At 41.8% G+C, this 18519-nt stretch overlaps 1 protein-coding gene across 12 annotated transcripts in view; it reads right to left on the bottom strand.

Moving 5' to 3' along the window:
• Positions 1–18519, bottom strand: part of PSD3 (pleckstrin and Sec7 domain containing 3) — a 532096-nt gene that overhangs the window by 47551 nt on the left and 466026 nt on the right. For all 12 annotated transcript variants that reach the window (XM_080660410.1, XM_080660414.1, XM_080660416.1 and 9 more), the window contains one exon: positions 8302–8372. In XM_080660410.1, the coding sequence (XP_080516536.1) occupies positions 8302–8372 (71 nt within the window). The remainder of the gene's footprint in view (positions 1–8301; positions 8373–18519) is intronic.

Genomic DNA, 18519 nt, shown 5'->3' with positions numbered 1-18519 from the left:
TTCCTGATTTTTAAAAAGGCATTAAAAGTATTTTCATCATTTGATATTGTTAAAACACCTTTTAAAGTACTTCTCGTTAGATATCTTTCTAAAACTCATTCAGCTTCATTTTTCTTGCACTAGGTAGCGCAGAAGTATTATATTTCCACAAATCTGAACGCGAGGAGTCAGGCTGATCAAATGAAGGCATGTTTTACCCGTCACCTAATTATATATTCACAAACCATTTATTTACAGAATTTTAAACCTGAAAGGAGTCTAAAGGATCATTTCATCTAATTTTCTCATATTAGGAAAGCAATTTTAGAGTCAGAAAAGTATGTCCTATATTACTGTACTAAGGAAAATTAAGAGAGGATAAGTAAGTTAAAATCAAAGGATTCAAAATACTTATGTTATTTGTTCAATTAACATGTACATGGTGCCACCTCCCATGCTGCAATGATGTGGAGGCATCAGTAGGGCTTCTGCATCATGACCTTCCTGGTTCACACAGAGGGCGCCTCGCAGACACAGCAGCACTCCAAGGACTTGACCTGCTTTCTCAGTAAGGCCCTGACTTCAGCGAGGCACAGGACATTTTCTAGGATGAATCCGGTGAGTGAACCAGAAAGTTATGATTTATCTTTTTAATGATTACACATCAAAGGGTTTAGGCTGATAACTGGAAGAGAGTTGCAGCTGATAACTATCAGCAGCCCTTCAGGAAGATGATAGGATTCCTGACTCACTATCCAAAGACAGCTAAGTCTTAAAGTTTTAAAAGCAGAAATCAAACCTCAGCATCCTCCCGTACTTCGTCCATACTTCTGATGCAGAGGTCAGAGTTTATGGTGAAAGGCTACCCCCTGCCGTCCTCTCGGCTGCAGGATCCCCCCCTTGGTTGGCAAACTGCGGCTCACGAGCCACATGCACTCTTTAGCCCCTTGAGTGTGGCTCTTCCACAAAATACCACGGCCTGGGCGAGTCTATTTTGAAGAAGTGGCGTTAGAAGAAGTTTAAGTTTAAAAAATTTGGCTCTCAAAAGAAATTTCAATCGTTGTATTGTTGATATTTGGCTCTGTTGACTAATGAGTTTGCCGACCACTGCCCTAGCCTTCTGTGAAAGGCTGCACTTGTCACTGTCTGTCACCATGTAGATGTGTCTGTCCACCAGTCAGCCGACCACCACTCTGTTCAGGATCCTGTGAGGCCAAATGAAGGTCTAATTCATGTTTCCCTCTGCAACTTTCCCACGACAGCTGTGGGTGTGAAATTTACTGAAAAGGAGGGAGGGAGGAAGCCAGGGATGGAGAGCAAAGCCCTCGGAGGGAACTGAGCAGCAAAGAGGAAAGGAGGCTTGATTTCTGGACCCATCTCATACCCAGAGAAGCCACAAAACACTGCATCATGTGGGGGCAAAACAATTCTTTACATGAATAAGCCAGTTTGTGTCTGCTAGGCCTCAGAACTGGAATTGTGGTTTTAATCAGAAACCTGCAGAGTAGAGCTTATATGTCTTAAACCCCAGAGACAAGGTGTGTCTAAGAGGCAATGTCTTCTTATAAATGTATAGTTTTTATTAATATGACTATGTCTAAATATCTTTTACATATGGTCACACTCTGCTGGACTGGGCCACTCACCTATTTTTATGACACAGGCATCCTCAAACTACGGCCCGTGGGCCACTTGCGGCCCACCGAGGACATTTATCCGGCCCGCCGGGTGCCGCTGCCTGTCCTGCTTAGCAGCCAACTCATCCTGGGCCCGCAGTGCGCATAGGAGTTTGTTCATAGTTTTTTTTTTAAACTATAGTCCGGCCCTCCAACGGTCTGAGGGACAGTGAACTGGCCCCGTTTAAAAAGTTTGAGGACCCTTGAACTAGAAGCTCAGCGCGCGAAATCGCGTGGCCCTGCCCACGCAGCCCTGCCCACCTGCGCGTGCCTTGCCATGCACGCAGCCTCCTGGTGACTGGTCTTTGGTTGTTATGGTGTCATGACCACTGGGTTTTTATTATATAGATGACAACTTGGCCATGATCATTATCCTCCCAAGAGAACATGGCTTCAAAGCCTAGTTAACTGTCTTTCAAGCATTTTCCATTGCTGCAGAGAATGAGAGGGTCCACATGGCTTTTTAAGTGTGAAAGGGCACAGAGCCGGCAATTTCACAAGAGGAAGTAAACATGCCCTGAGCAGGCAGGAAAGCCTTTTCTGTCGGGGCCCAGGCCAGTGATCAGCTGGCGCCTTGCATTACGGTTATTTGGCACATCAGCCCCAGAATGGCTGCCATCCTCCCAGTCTGGGGGCCTTGAATCTCCAGTATCTTCATTCTGCCAGCCCAGTTCACACTCTGGATGTCACCTATACCTCAAACGTGGCAAAAACCAAACCAAACCAAACCCCTCTCCCAATCAGACTTAAAAAGGAAACCATATAGGCAGTTGGAACAAATCTCTCTTCCAAGTAATCCAAGAAATGAAGAGATGATTTTGCATGAAAGACAGAGTCCCCAGAATACAGTGGCAACAAACTAAATTTTTAGAGAACAAACTGATGTTTTACTGTCAAAAGTAATTATGTTTTACATAATTACTCTTCAACCATTACATCGGTCACCTGACAATTTATTTTAAGTTAACATAGCTCAGTTTTGTCATAACCAGACCTGTAACAAGAATACTGTCATAAAGTTTATAATAAAATGGTTTCCAGAAAACGGTAGAGACTAGCAGGGTCTGACACAAAAGTCCACACCAGACACCCACAGAACTTTTCAAGCTCAGTGACAGCAAAGACTCAGCCAAGCATTTGGACAACAGATGACTCACTCTCTGTTGACAAGTAGATATGAAGTGAATATCCAGTGTCAACATCAATGGGTCATCAGGACCAACAGGAATTTAATCATCACTTTATTATCAATTCATAGCAATATCAATATTATAAAGCACATATGAACTGTATTACATTAAAATGATACTATTAGGCTTCTCTGCCACAAACACTTAATCTATTCATATAAAAGCCAAGTGACCGTTTGACCAGTAGCTATGACATGCATTGACCACTGGGGCAGATGCTCAGCACATAGGCATGGAAACACAGAACAGACTGATGAATATCAGAGAGAAGGGGGGAGTGGAGAAGGTGGGAAGAGATTAACCAAAGATCTTACATGCATACTAGAGGCCCGGTGCACATCTACTGGTGGGGTCCCTTGGCCTGGCCTGCACCCTCTCCCAATCCAGGACCCCTCAGGGGATGTCAGACTGCTGGTTTCAGCCTGATCCCCGCAGGCCAGGATGAGGGACCCCACTGATGCACAAATCCGTGCACTGGGCCTCTAGTATTCCTATAAAAATAGTTATCAATGGGGTATACATTTCTTAGGCATGAGCCTGGGGGCTCAGGGAACTGTAGGTATTAGAACCAAGTAAGACTAGGAGTGCATTCTTACTTAGCTGGAAGACAGACAAAACCACTCTATCATAAATGCCCTATTGTGCTCTACTGAAGAAAGTTCTAGAAACTGGAATCAGTTATTTACCCAAATTTATTCAACTCACGGTATGTTTTTTCCAATTCTCACCAATACATTTGGTTTAAATCATGTCATTAACCATTCATCACATAAGGCTGGTCTTCTCATCTATACTCCAAACCCAACCTTGTTTCCGGTTGATGCCATATTATTTCCTACCTTGCCCCCAATGTGACCTTTTGTACATGGTTCTAACATTACTTTTGTGATACTCTGTAGATTTGCTGTTTGCTTGAAAGTCAAGGTAAATGTGACTAAGTAACATAGCAAGGGGGCCAGAAAGAGAAATGAGGCGGTGATGAGGAAGAGTGCGTGTAACCTGCAGAAGCAAGACAAGAGCTTGGATAATATCAGAAACTGTCCAAGGGAAAGGAAGAAACACATCTGTGTCCTTCCAGATATGTTTCCACACACTTTCACTTCAGAGACAAGTCAGTAATAGGAAAGAAAAGAGGTTCAGCCGAAATGAGATAGACCCTGGGGATCTGTCATTTGCAAAAGTCACATAATGGGGTGCAGCAGAAAGGAGGGAGCAGAGGGAAGATCCGAGTGGAAGCTAGTCAAGCCTTTTGAAAGCAGTTGTCTGTGTTCTCTGTCTTTAACTCACACCCACCTGACTGCCATGCCCAGCATTCATTGCAGCTGCTTCACAATAATATCCTTGTTGCTGAAAGCAAGAGGCACTTTCCAATTATCTTACTTAAACTTTTTACAACATGTAACATTCTATCGTCTCCTGATATCTGTCGTGTCTGTCTGCTCTCTGTCTTTCCCCCTCTCTGTCTTTTCGTCCTGGCTCTGGGCACTCACTGTTCAGGCTCCTTCACTGTCTGTAACTCTCCTGCCACTGGCTCTCCCCCCCATATTCTCCTCACTCCACAAACTGAGTGACATCCTCTACTCCATGGCTGAAATTACCAACGACTTTTTTTGCGGATTCTCCAGATCTCTATTTCTAGACTCCCTCCTCAGCTTCAGATCTGATATTAACAGTTGCTTGTTGGACAGATCCATTTATTATTCCACAGACACCTTGAATTCAACACTGCAAACCCAACTCTCCACTTAGACCGTGTTCTCCCTTCCCGCTACCCTTACCATAGTTCCAGCTGATCTGGTCTCACCCCCCATTAAAGACACGCTGGTAGCTCCACAATGCTCCAAGATAAAACCTCAACTTTTAAACACAGCCTCTGGGCTCCTCACAATCTGCCCAGGACGCCCTTCACACCACTGAACTCGCAGCTCCCTGAATGTGCTGTGATGCCACCCGTCCAGGCACCTACACAGATTTCTCCCTGCCTGGATCCTCTGTACGACTAACTTCTACCTGTCTTTCCAGTGTAGGTTTAGATATCATTTTCTTCATGCATTCTTCCTCGATCTTCCCTGCTTTTCTGAGGCTCAGTTACGTGTTCTTCCCGATGTGTTTCCACAGCACACTGCCCTCTTTGTAGCACACGTCAAACTACACTGAACTGTCTTTTACCTGTTGAACTCTTCAGCTCCTTTAGGGACTAGATCTTGCTCACAATCCAATCTCCAGGGTGTACATTTTGAAGAACTGGCAGAGTCCTAATCTAACATGCACATTCATTATTGATTTGCTTCCTGTTATGGCCCTCCATCAGAACAGCAGTTTGTTAGTCAAAGTTCAGCTGACTAAGTCACTGTTAAGTCATGAAAAGGTGGGAATGGTAGTGGAACTTAAGTGTTCTAGCGAGACCTTTAAGAACAAATGCTAGGCCCTGTTATCTCTGTATCTCCACATCTGGCATAGGCTCTACCCATACTAAGCTGACTAAAGTCTTTGCCAAACTGAATTAAGCTAGTCTTGGGCTAGAGGAACAATAGGCCCTTTCTCATTACCCCTTGTGGGGAAGCATGAGACTTGGTTGGAAAGTTTGTAAGGAGGACATTCTGAGGAAAGGGAAGTGTGTGGAAGGCCGCCTGCCCTGTTTATCGGAATTCTGACTTAGGGGAGTGTCGAAGGTGGTGCCCCTAATTATTCCTTGACCTTTCCAAACAAGTCTGTGCACGTGCAGACCCTGGCTGTTTACTGGAATCCTTATACTTAATCTTTTGGGTGTCCTTGCTTAAAGGACATTACAAACACATGTGTCCTCCCAATATTAACCTGCTGATTGTATCTAAAAGATAAACTTTATCTCAAACTGCTGCTATAATGAAAGCCTAACGAGGCAGGCAATTGAAGCTGCCTGGTTCCTGTAGCCAGGCAGTCCCTTAGCCCTCTCTTTCACAGCAAACGTTGTGTCAGAGTAATCCATTCATCCGTCGCTCAAGGTCTGCTGGTCAGCCCCAGCAACCCCTGACTCAAATAAGAGAGAACTGGTTAAAGGGGGGGAAGGAGAGAAAGGTGACTACTTTTTTTCTCAGCCATACTTGAATCCCAGAAATATTAATACTGGCATCGAGAGCACAGAGGGGAGGGCAGTGTGCACTCCTAGGGCATGCCTTATCCAGCAGGTTCTGTGGGAGGGGCTGCCTGGCCTGGGAGTATGACGCTGCCTGAATCCTTTGAGTACTTGAGTGTCGGTGGGAGCAGCACACAACTCACAGGCAATGAGTCTGAAATTCCTTCAGGGAATAACACTGCTCCTTTTGTAAAGTGGACAGTTTATGACACTGTGATGACACCACCTCTTTCGTCTTCATGATATACTAGTTATTTGAAATGTAATTTTCATGTTTCTACCACTTGCTATTCCCAATTCATCCTATAATTCAAATGTGAAAAGCTGTCTTGCCATTCTTCGAACTGCCATATTCTCTGTCTGCCTCCCTGGCTAAGTGCTTTGGATCACCGCCTGGGAAACGCCTGCTCAGCTCAAGATGTATTCATCTCTCAGGGAGGCGTTCTCTGACCTGTGCAAGCTTGATTAGGGAGCCCTATTCAGTAAGACTTTTTCATTCCTCCGTTAATTTACCTCATTGTGTGATGAATGTTCAATTTACCCATTTCTCCTCTTTTTTTGTGAGCTCTACAGGCAGAGATTGGGTCTTAGTAATCTCTGGAAGCCCAGTATTCAGCATAGCATAGTACTTGACATGTGATGAACTCTGAATGGTTATGTGAGGAAATAAACTCCAAACTGTACAAACCCCAAATCACCTTGCAACACAGCATACGTTGCATCCTATAGCTTACCGTGTGTGCAGCAGCTGCCATTGTGTGCTGATGGCAGACTCAGCAAGGTTAAGGAGTAGCCAGCAATGCAACATCAGGAGCCTTTGTAGGACACAGCCTGCAGCGATCCTGAGCCTCCTACACACTCCACAGCTCAGAGGTAACTCAAAGGAGAAGTCTAAGTACCTACGGCTACTGTGTCTGGTGAGTAGCTCAAGATCGCAACGGTCCCTCTGCAGCAGACAGCACCCTGTGACCTTTACAAGTGCTTGGCATTTCCAGATGTATACATCTTCATATTTGTAGTGCCTTTTTGCTTTTTAAATCTTACAGACCAGGAAGAAACTAATTAAAAAATCAGAGTAGATATAGCCACACAAGAACCCGGCCTGCTGTGATCAGGCTCTCACTGACTGATGAGCTAGTCTCTAGGATATGTGCGAAGTTTCTGGGAACTCATATTGATTGATTACTGTGATGAGATTTCAAGCACTTGTCACATTATTTTTTAGAACTCTCCTTTTCCTTTTCTCTTAACAGGCATTAACAACAACAACAACAACGGCGGCGGCGACTGGGTCCCAAACAAGACTACCCTTTCAGACTCCTTCTCATCCTAAGTGGATCCTTTGTAGCAATGTTTGCATTCTTAACAGATTCAAAGGAGATAACCAGCTGATAGACAGGCCATAGCTCCACTTTGCACTCTCCTTCACCAACATATTATTTCCTTGTGTCCTTCATTTCACTGTATAAGAGGAATTTTACCCAACTTTCCCCAGATCCACATTCGCCACACTCCAGAGGTACCACAACTATGGAGATGCAATCTGATTTTGGAGCTCTAATCCAAACTGATGCTGAAGCTTCAAGCTTTACCAAGTCTACTTTCTCTTGTCCTTATTTAGTTCTTTCTCTTCTATATCTGCATGAGTCCAACTCAACTCAATTCACTTGCTGAGAGAGAAGACAATGAGATAGGAAAACTTGGTGACTTAGAAACAGCATCTCTCTTTACATCTTTTCTGTCAAATGTTGAATGCAAGAGTATTTGTCTCTCTTCCCAGGCTCACCCTGGGATGGAGTGGGTGGAAATCCTGTGGTGAGGTATTCAATGAAATGGCTTTGCCAAGGGCAGCCATGTCCCTTATAGAGATTTTAGAGACAATGAAAAAGTAAGCCAAAAGAATATGATTTATGCTAGGGAAACAGCTGTGATATGTGAAAATTAATTACAAAGGGTTGTTCCCTACAGAAAGAGAACTAGTTGAAAGGACTAATGTGGACCCAGCATGTACACACATGCTGCTCTGGAGGAGGCCACAGCAGTTGACTTATAAATTAGCAGCTATGTTGAATCCATAGGGAAATAAAGACAATACATGACAACTGACCACCTAAAAGCATGGGTATCTCCTACTATCAACCACCACCTGCATTTTCCCATTGTTTTGTCGCTCAAAGTAAAGTGTATAATCTCCAAAATAATTATTTCACTAGAAACAAAACAAAAACCTAAAAATAAATCTAAACATCAATTAAACCGTCTTTTGGGTGCTTGTACAAAGTGAATATTTTTTGGGTAACTTGTCCATCATTTCAGTTTTGATAAATAAATTAATTTTTACCTTTTGCAAGTAAAGAATTGTTCCCTTTAGTACAGCATAAAAGGTTTTCCATCCCCGCTTTCCTCTTGGAGCTAGAAAGGAAAAAAATGGAAAATTTTATTTGACAGAAATTAGTATTTTGGAAAGAGAACCTAAATGATCAACATGGTGATTATTTCAATGTTCCTGGTGTATCAGCTATCAGAACAAACAAGGAGAAGTAAAAAATTCTCGAGTTTTACCATGTAACAGGCAGTATTCTGAAAATGTTTTCCATGAATGATCTCATTTAGTCATCACAATAATCCCGAGAGGCAGGTACTAGTCCTCTTGCTTTTAGCAAAACTGAAGCACAGAGAAGTCATCTCTCATGCTCACACCACTAGGGAGAGGAAGCAGGAATCTGAACCCAGAGGGCGTGGCTCTCCAGTCTGCAGGAGAGCAGAGAGGACTTAAAGACCGGGGCAGCAAAGGGCACACTGGAAACACATATTAGTCCAAGAGAACGTTCAACAGGCTCATGTGCCACAGCCTTATGTCTTTGCCGAAGTTTCTAGGGATCCTAAGAAAAAAGTCTCAGGATATAAAAGGACTCCTCTTGGCATTTTTCCCACACACCCACCAACCAGATTATAACTTTAATTATTATTCGTCCTACGCCAACCTGCGATACCTCTGCTGCAGGATTTGCTGCTCTGTAACATAATTTCTTGTCTAAGTTTCTCTTTTAGGAGACTGTGAATGACTTGAGAGCAGGTATCCTTCATCTTTAGAATTCACAGAACCTGGCATCCTCATAACATTTCTCCAAATGAATTTTCTTTCAGAGACCCTTCTATTCATTTTCCTGGACTACAAAGTCTGTAGAATTTCTCTATTGAGCTATATAATTTTTTTCCCCAGATTGTCCCAAAGCAAAAGCACAGATCAGCAAAAAGTTTATTTATTCTTAATTTTAATTTGGATAGACATGCCATTTTTATAAACATGCCTATCCAAATAGGTAGGGAGGGCTATTTATCTTTATTCCTTTATCAACTATTTGGCTGCCTTTAGACTGTCTTTAACTTGGGTGCCTGATTAAATTAGGAGGTACATTATTCTTAAGATTTAAATCCTTTAAATCTCCTTTGACTGAAGACTCAAGAATTCTTAGGTTTGGAAAGTGGGTGAATATCCACCTACTGAACACAGTACTCTTGCCAACACCATGCCGAGCTATCCACCTGGAGGCAAAGGGACTCAAGACATCCGCTCTGCAGGTTTCCAGGGGAAATTAAAAAATTCTGTCCCATCTGCTTTCCCTATGTAAGTTTTCAAAGTGTGTATTCAAAAATAAATGATCATAAAATTACCATAACCTCCTTTATAAGGAAAAAACTGACTACCATTAATAGAATCATGTATCACAAATACTGGCTATTTTCAATGATGCCAAATGCTGACATAGCTGATGTGAGGATAGTGCATGTACAAGTGACCTCGGGCTGTGGGTTTGCTGCAGACTGGGACCACAGCGTGGCGGAGGCCCCTGACTCGAAAGCAGACCAACTGGGATCTGGGCCTTGCCTTAAACTTACCCTCTCAGCCACCAACCCCTAACTGGAGAACTCTGACCAGTCCCTCAAACTCTCGGGACTTCAGCTGCTTAGACAATCCACATAACTTAAGGCAAAGCACTGGGGCTAATGCTGGAAAGGAATTTAGAAATACACACACCATTTTTGTTTCCTATAAGAGAAATATAGGACCTATATTTTAAAGGCTCTCTCCAAAGCCCTAAAACTAGTATAGTAGCATCTTGAGATTCCTTCAGTTCTAAGATCTATAAATCTACTTTTCTACTATTCAAGTAGAAATCTCCTCTCTATGAATCCATGCACATGTTCACAAAAATCTGTAACAGCTTTGTCATCCCCACACTAAAACTACTAGAAACAGATCCCAAAGATCTCTCCAACTGAAATGTGATCTTAAGACACCCAGGGGTGACCAATGCTAATGCAATGACCTTTAACCCTGTATTGCATTCCATCTCCCATAGAAATGTCAAACTTAATCTTGTTTTTGGTTAATAATAATTTCACTGTTTAAACTTAAAGGAAGCAACCAATCCTCCTAACAAGATAACTCAGAAGTGCTCAACAGGATATAGCCAGTGTGCTATAAAAGCACTGTTCTACATGATTTTACATGTATTAACCCATTGAATCCACACTATAATTCTAAAAATAAGGTACTATTATTACCTCCATTTTAGAGATCAGATGGTGTGGGCATAAATGAGTAGAATTCAAGAAAGAAAGGGACCAGTAAGCATTAGAGCAGGCTGGGAAAAGCCCTCTGGGGACAGGTTCAACTGCCCTGATTTTAAAGCCACACTTGCAGACACACAGGTACACACACACACACACTGCCTCTATGGCCTTTGCTCCCTTGGTGAGGCTCCTCGTGTGAAACACATGGGCTCAACACCAATGAATGATGGGCATTGTTGCTCACAATGGTGACTGAAGAATGATAAAACTGATTGCATAGCACATATTAAGTATATACAACTGGGGAAAGAGTTGTAACTGTAGTTACATCTTACCGAATAAAAGAGAAACATGCAAATTAACCATCACTCCGCTACGCCCACAGCCAATCAGAGTATGCAAATTAACCCAACAAAGATGGAGGTTAATTTGCATATGCAGGTGCAGAGTGGCTGGGAGGGGCGTGACGCCTGCTATGAGGGAAGGGGGGAGGCGGAGGGAACTACTGGAGCCGTGCTCTGGACAGAAGTGAGGACTTGCTGGCTCCCCCGGACTTGCCAGCTCCCGGGGGGGCCGGGAGCGGGGACATGCCGGCTCCCTGGTGGCCAGCTCCCAGGGACTTGCCAGCTCCCGGGAGGGCCGGGGAGTGGGGACATGCCGGCTCCCTGGCGGCCCAGGGAGCGGGGACTTGCCGGCTCCCAGGCAGCTGGGGAGCAGGGACTTGCCGGCTCCCAGGTGGGCCGGGAGCGGGGACTTGCCGGCTCCCGGGCAGCTGGGAGTGAAGCCAGGGGAAAGAAGGCCTATTCTTGCACGAATATCGTGCAACAGGCCTCTAGTAATGAACATAATGAGGGAGATTATTGATTAGAATCCCATTGTATCCTATTCAAAGGCTTTATTTATAAGGAGGTAGGAAGTTGGTAGGTAGATGTATTTTAACAAATCTGGTTGTCTATTGTGAAAAGGTGTTAATGAGCTTGATCAAAAGATCCCATTTTATGCACTAGACCAGTGGTCAGCAAACTGCAGCTCGCGAGCCGCGCGCGGTTTGCCGCTCTGTTGACTAATGAGTTTGCAGACCACTGCACTAGACCATGCTTTCATGGTCATTTCTAATATGAATACTCAAAGTCCAAAGATAATCGATTGTTTTATTTCTTCTTAAAAATACCAGAATCTTGAAATATTTTAATTTTAATCATCTGCCTCCAACCTTAGATGATGGCATCTATTACTTTACTTTTTTAAAAAAACACTACTGAAATGGACATCATTATTTTTCAATAAACTGCCATCCATTGTCTGTTTAGATTTACTCTCAAGCTTTCTATTACCTTTATTCATTACTGCTTTCTGTACCTCAGATGGATTTTTGGAGGCCATTTTCAAGTATTTCCTGAAAGCTATACTGAGACCTTTTTTTAGTGAGAATCTTTGGTAGTATATACTTTTATATTTTTGTTTACATAAAAATGTTTTTATTTCATTAAAAATTCTAGGTGGAAAACTACTTTTTCTTATGACGGTATTATTTTGCTATCTTTTGACTCTCGTCATTGTTGGGATATCAATCTTGAGTCTAAATGTAATGTCTAAGTATAGGTTTCTTTTAATTTTTCCCACTTGGTCTTCTTTAGGCTTCCTGTGTATCATTTCCCAACACTCTAGTCCTTACATCTTTGAATATTGTCTCTCCTCCATTGTGTCCATCATTGTAACCTCAGACACATTAACTTCTCACTCATTCCATGCTCTTTCATACTCTATCTTTTTGTCCCTTTGTACTAAAAGCTGTAATTATATCTCCAGTACTCCTCCTTGGGCCCCCAAATCCAGAGATGCCTTGAGGGTTTTAGCAGCCCCAGAGTTAGCTTACTTTGCTAGATTTAAAAATATTGTATTACTTTTAGATGTTTTATGATGGAAGAGTTTCAGAATGTGTAGGCCATCATATTGCCAAGAATAGATTCTCCAGTTCTTTCTTCTTCTTCTTTTTAAAAACAAAACATTTATTCACAAATTTGTAATCTAGTGAGAATTCATTTAGAGTAGGAGAGAGGAGAAATTAGAATAAGGAACACCAGTAAAGGGGTTATTACAATTTCCCAGATGAGAGAAAGAGGCCAAAATATGGATAGAGATGCACAATAAGTGAGGACAAAGAAATGGAAGGTCAGGGGAAGGCAGCAATGTTAACTGAGCACCTGTACTATGGTATGGTACTCTGGCACTGGGCTAGGTTTATAAATGTACCTTCTATTTGAGCCAAACAATTCTTTCAGTTAGGGATTATGGCCTCTATTTCACATTAATGTCTCCATTATTAATTACATTTGCAGTTCTAAGAGGCAGAGTAAGCTGCTGAGGAGGCTACCTAAGGATTGCAAAGCTACTGTACAGGGAAATTCAGATGAGGAAACATGTTCGAAGGACACATTAAGAAGGGAAAACTTTCCAGGTGGCAATCCTTTGCAATGGTGGATGCAGGATGCAGGGAAAGGAAAAAACGAGACAGGAGGGGAATGCAGGTCAGGTATATTCTCTAATCTCACGGAACTTCAGGGCCTTCAAAGGTCAACCTGCTCAAAGGTGTGGATTTTAGACTGAGGCACACTCGCTGTGTCTGCCCTCTCAGATCTTCCCACCCAGCATTTCTGCAGCGTAACAGCAGCAGCGTAACAGCAGTTACTGAGCACACACTGTTTAAGCTCCAAAAGCTGATGTACATTAACTGAAGCCCACACCTCCATGAGGAAGCCACTATTATAACCATGTTATAGATGTGGAATCGAAGACCCCGCCTAACCTGCAACACTTGGTTCCCCACAGCACTGACCACTTTCACTTGGCAGGTGTTGGGGCCCAGGGCAGGCTGCCCCCAAATATCCCACAATGGCTCATTGATTACTTCTGATTTTAAATTACCTGATAAACAGCCAGTGCAAGAAGGGCACGTCGACCCCTTCCTGTCTCCGTGAATACACGAAACAAACCTCCCCTGTGCAGGGTGTCCTTGCTCCAGCAGGGCTGGCGAGACACCCTTATCACCAGAGCTACGAAATCCAGGCCAAAAAGCCTACACAAACCCTTGTCGCTCCTTTACTAATTTACTACACAAGCCCAATTGTGTAGAGTCCTCACCAATAAGCACTCACACCTAAGTATCGTTGTCCTGTCATTTCTTCACAAATTTACTGTCCCTTTGTCTGAAAAGAATGAAAAGCTGGCTGGTACATCATTTCTGAGGGCATCATTTCTGATCTGCAGTGCACATGTATTAAATTGATTTTTCTCTTGCTAATCTGGTCCTGTGTCAATTAATTAGTTCAGCCATAAGAACATAAGAAGGGTAGAGGGGGAATTTCCCCCTCCCCGAAGTAGGGAAAGACCAGTTAAACCAGACTCAGACTGCAATGTTTTGGTTAACTCTGAGATGTAAGGGTAAAATTCAAATTATTTAAGAGCTGATTTGGCATGGAAGCTGACCTATCAGAAAAAACACAGCCCGATCAGGATTGAAGGGATACCCATGGCAAACATTCTGTACAAATGAACCAGTACCCACTCCCTGACTATCACCCTGGGGGCAGGCTGTTTTTTACCCACTGAAGGTAAAAATAAGAAATAAAATAAGTAAGCAGGCTTCTGTGATTGTTATTCTATGTTACACACACACACACACACACACACACACACACACACGCAATTTACATTTCTGCACAATAAAAAATTGGCAGTTGTTCCAAAGATGGGTGATATTGGAAATATTAAATCTTCAACATTACAAACCAGTTCTTATTAATTTTTTCATCTAATCTTTATTATACATTTGAAGACATCTTTTTGGAAATATAAAATAGAGTGAACAATATTTTGGCTTCAATTATTATCACCGAACTTTGTAAAACAGTTAAATGCATAACTGGGAATGAAAACACAGGTTGCTAGCCTTCTTTTATAAAGAGAAAGGTATAAAATATTTCTGAGTAATGATATCTTCCAGAAATAAAAATTTTTAAAAATCCAACAAAAGGTATAAACTTCAAGCAAAAGTTTATATTTGCATGCTGTACTCTCCCACCGCTAATTTCTTCTGAACTGAACTGTGAACAGCTTGTGTTTAAGATCTTACTGTTCCAATTTTTATTTTATTCAAAGGGCAGATAATTTTTTCCTTCATGAAAATCTCATCCTGTTTTGACCACTCCTCACTCTGGGTTACCTAATTATCTACTTTTCCCTTTTCTTCACGTGTAGTATCAGAAAGACTTAATATACATAGAAAGACAGAGCATGCACATTGCTTATTTTTCTTTTAATACACCAACCTTTCCTGACTGTTGGCTTGAAAAACATTCTTCCCCTGACATAAATACCATTTGTCCCCTAAAGAGTAGAGAAGGTCAGTAAGCCATATCCACACTAATGAGAAAGAATTCTTGGGTCATGCATGGCCTGCCTAGCAAAGCAGGCCCTCAGAGGCCTGACAGCAAGGGAAATGAAAGATGTGATAGTTCCATACAAAATACCTTCAACTTCTTCCTATTAATAGGGAGAGACATTTAAGATATAATGCAATACCAAGGAGGGCATTCCAAAATAAATCCAATACCTTGCTATACTGGAAACAAAGATGTGCTCAGCAAAGCTCTGCTATGGTAGTACAACTGGGATACATCTATATTAGATCTGTCGGAGGCACAAGACATTTTTATTTTTTACTAGAGGCCCAGTGCACTGGTGGGGTCCCTCGGCTTGGCCTGTGGAGATCAGGCTGAAACAGGCTCTCCGACATACTCTGAGGGGTCCTGGATTGGGAGAAGGCAGTTCTCGGGTGACACACCCCAGAATCGGGCTCCCTCCTCTCTGGTTCTGGGTGTGTCACCCAAGAACTGCAACTGCCAAGTCACCATAGTTTGGCAATTCCTGCATTGACCATCTGCCCCCTGGTGGTCATTGCATGTCATAGCTACTGGCTGGTCACTTAGGCTTTTATATATATAGATATGCATAACTTTACTTAATATTCAAAACAGCTTTATGACCAGCTATACTTTTAACCCCATATTAATGATTAGTAAACTTAAGATACCTATAGGGCTTGAGGTCAGGGAGTAAAAGAACTGAGATTCAAATCTAGGACTGTCCATGTATTGCACGTTCACACCCCACAGATAATGCTCCATGAGAACTCCTAGATTGCTTGGTGAGTGTAGAATCATGAATATGGAACATGATGAACTAAATGATAAGTAGTGTCGATGCAGAAAATTTAGGCAGTTATTTCATTCCATGTGTAATGAATGGTCGGTCTTGAAGGAAGAGTATTGAACACAACACATCAAGTGTTACAAAGTTAAATGCCTATACAGGCCAGGATGATAATGCTTAACATGGAAGTGATATTGAAATAAACTATCAGCCATTCCTGGAGACTGGAGAGCGCACTCCTCTATCTAAGGAGCAATGCCCCTCCGTCTCAATGAATGACCACACTGGAAAATAAACCTAACCATCCGATTTTTCAGGAGAGGTTAAAAAAAGAAATATTTATTTTTTTAAATGCTGATAACTAATTAAAATACTTCTTAAAAGACACTGTGGACCAAATAAGACCTGCCAGCAATGACTTGCCAAAGACATTTTTAAAGTTGCTCTACTTCCCTAGTAACAGTATCCAAAATTTGGGCAAAATTCTTTTTTTTTTTAAATTTATTTTTATTTTTTTTAAATACATTTTTTATTGATTTCAGAGAGGAAGAGAGAGGGAGATAGAAACATCAATGATGAGAGAGAATCTTTGACTGGCTGCCTCCTGCATGCCCCCTACTAGGGATCAAGCCCGTAACCCTGGGCATGTGCCCTTGACTGGAATCAAACCTGGGACCCTTTAGTCCACAGGCCGACGCTCTATTCACTGAGTCAAACCAGCTAGGGCTGGGCAAAATTCTTAAAGCATCTCTCTTACAGGATGAAGAGATATGCTACCTTGGTAGGAAGCAAGCTCTTAAGTCTACATCACTGAGGTAGCAGAAGGTACAACTCGGGCAGGGGAGTTTGCCTTCTGTGGTTGGTTTGCAAAGGAGTTAGATAAATTAAAAGATGATAGCCCTACAAAGCATTAAGTGAAGTTAAGGGTAATCCTTGCATATTTATCCCTAACTTACTTTCATGAAATATCCTCAGGAACCATCATAAAGCACTATTAAATCTTAATAGAGTAACTCACACACTTTCAGATTACTGCTTGAAGTAATGAGTCCAAGCTGTGCACAACAGAAGTTACTGCGGGAGATGAGTCACACCACATTAAACAACTGATAGCATCATCCCAGGTTTATAACAGAGTGGTAGAAATAAACTAGGACTATTACTCTCTTATTTTAATAAATAACACCTCTGAAAGTTAAGGCAATTGACACATTTTTGAAAAATCAGTTAATCCTTATAACATTTCTCTTTAAGATTGGGTGCTATTATATATAGTCAACCCTACTTTATAAAAGGAAAAACTGGGGCAGCCTTAAAGGAGTCAGAAGTATAACCTATACCTATTATTTTTTCCCAGAAAAAGATTTCCTTCTTTTACATGATAGGAATACATTTATATTATTGATAGAGAACAAAACATGAAACAAGAGAGATTGGAAAATATCCTACCCCAGATGGCCCCTGGAGGGGTGATATTCACTCTGGATATGGTTCTATTTCTTTAAGAAGTGAAGACTTTTACCCTAAATTAATCTTTCTAGAATGGCACAGCATACCCTGGACAGGCAGACAGGAGGCTTGAATTTTATTCACACCCTGATGTCCAGCCACTATTTCTCTGATTTTGGACAAGCCACCTAACATAAATTCTGTTTATAAATATACAAAATGAATATGCTATCATCTACCATAATTACTTTACAATGTTGTTACATAAAGATATTAGGACACAGACTCTACCCCTAAAGAGTTCCCAGACAGAAGCAGTCACATTAACGATCTAACTTAATACAACGGGATAAGCTGTAAAACCAAATGGTAGCATAGCGCCGACCTAAGGAAAGCACAATGGATTCCGAAAGGAAGAAGTCACTAATTCTAGTACTGAGTGAAATTTGGAAGCCAGAGATTTTAAATGAGGATTCAGTTTTCAGCAGGACTTTGAAGGGGGTTTCTTTTGACCTCCATCATCTCTACCATATATTTGGACTAAGACATTGAATCAAAATAGTAATCCTAATTATGGAAGTCTCACAACATGGCTAATGACCACCACCCTTTATCAAGATGACCTCTGGGCAGAAATGTCAATATGTATTTTTTACTAGGTGTACCAGTTAATAATGTGAATTTCGTAATCAAAGAAAATACGATAATTTCAAGAGGAACATCAAAAGTGTTTTATTCAAAGTAATGTGCATCACTAGCTACACATTTCCCCCATCTTTAGGTAATTTGTGGATACCATCCCAATAGAACTTTCCTTGTTTTGAGGCAAACCATTCAGAGACCCAATTTTTCACTTCTTCGTATGTGTTGAAGTGCTTCTCAGAAAGTGCATGTGCCATCAATCAGAACAAGTGGTAATCTGAAGGAGCAAGGTCTGATGAATACGGCGGGTGGGTTAATACTTCTCAGGCAAGATCTTTTAACGTGTCTTTAACTGGTTCTGAAGTGTGTGATGGTTTGTTATCATGAAGCAAAATTACTTTGCTGGGTCTTCTGGCACATTCTGGTCATTTCACGATCAAAGTGTGGTTCAAATTGATTATTTGTTGTTGGTAGAGATCAGCATTAATGGTTTCACCTGGTTTTAGAAGCTCATAATACACCACATCCTCCTGATCCCACCAAATGCAGAGCATTGTCTTCTTTCCGAAGCGATTTGGCCTTGCAGTCGATGGTGATGGTTGACCTGGATCAACCCATGATTTTGTGCATTTGGGATTCTCAAAATAAACCCACTTTTCATCACCAGTCACAATTTGAT

The sequence above is a fragment of the Plecotus auritus genome (genome assembly GCF_963455305.1).
Source record: "Plecotus auritus genome assembly, chromosome: 3".
Classification (NCBI taxonomy): Eukaryota; Metazoa; Chordata; class Mammalia; order Chiroptera; family Vespertilionidae; genus Plecotus; species Plecotus auritus.
Note: the sequence above shows the minus strand (reverse complement) of the source record. Positions and strands in the feature narration are given on the sequence as shown.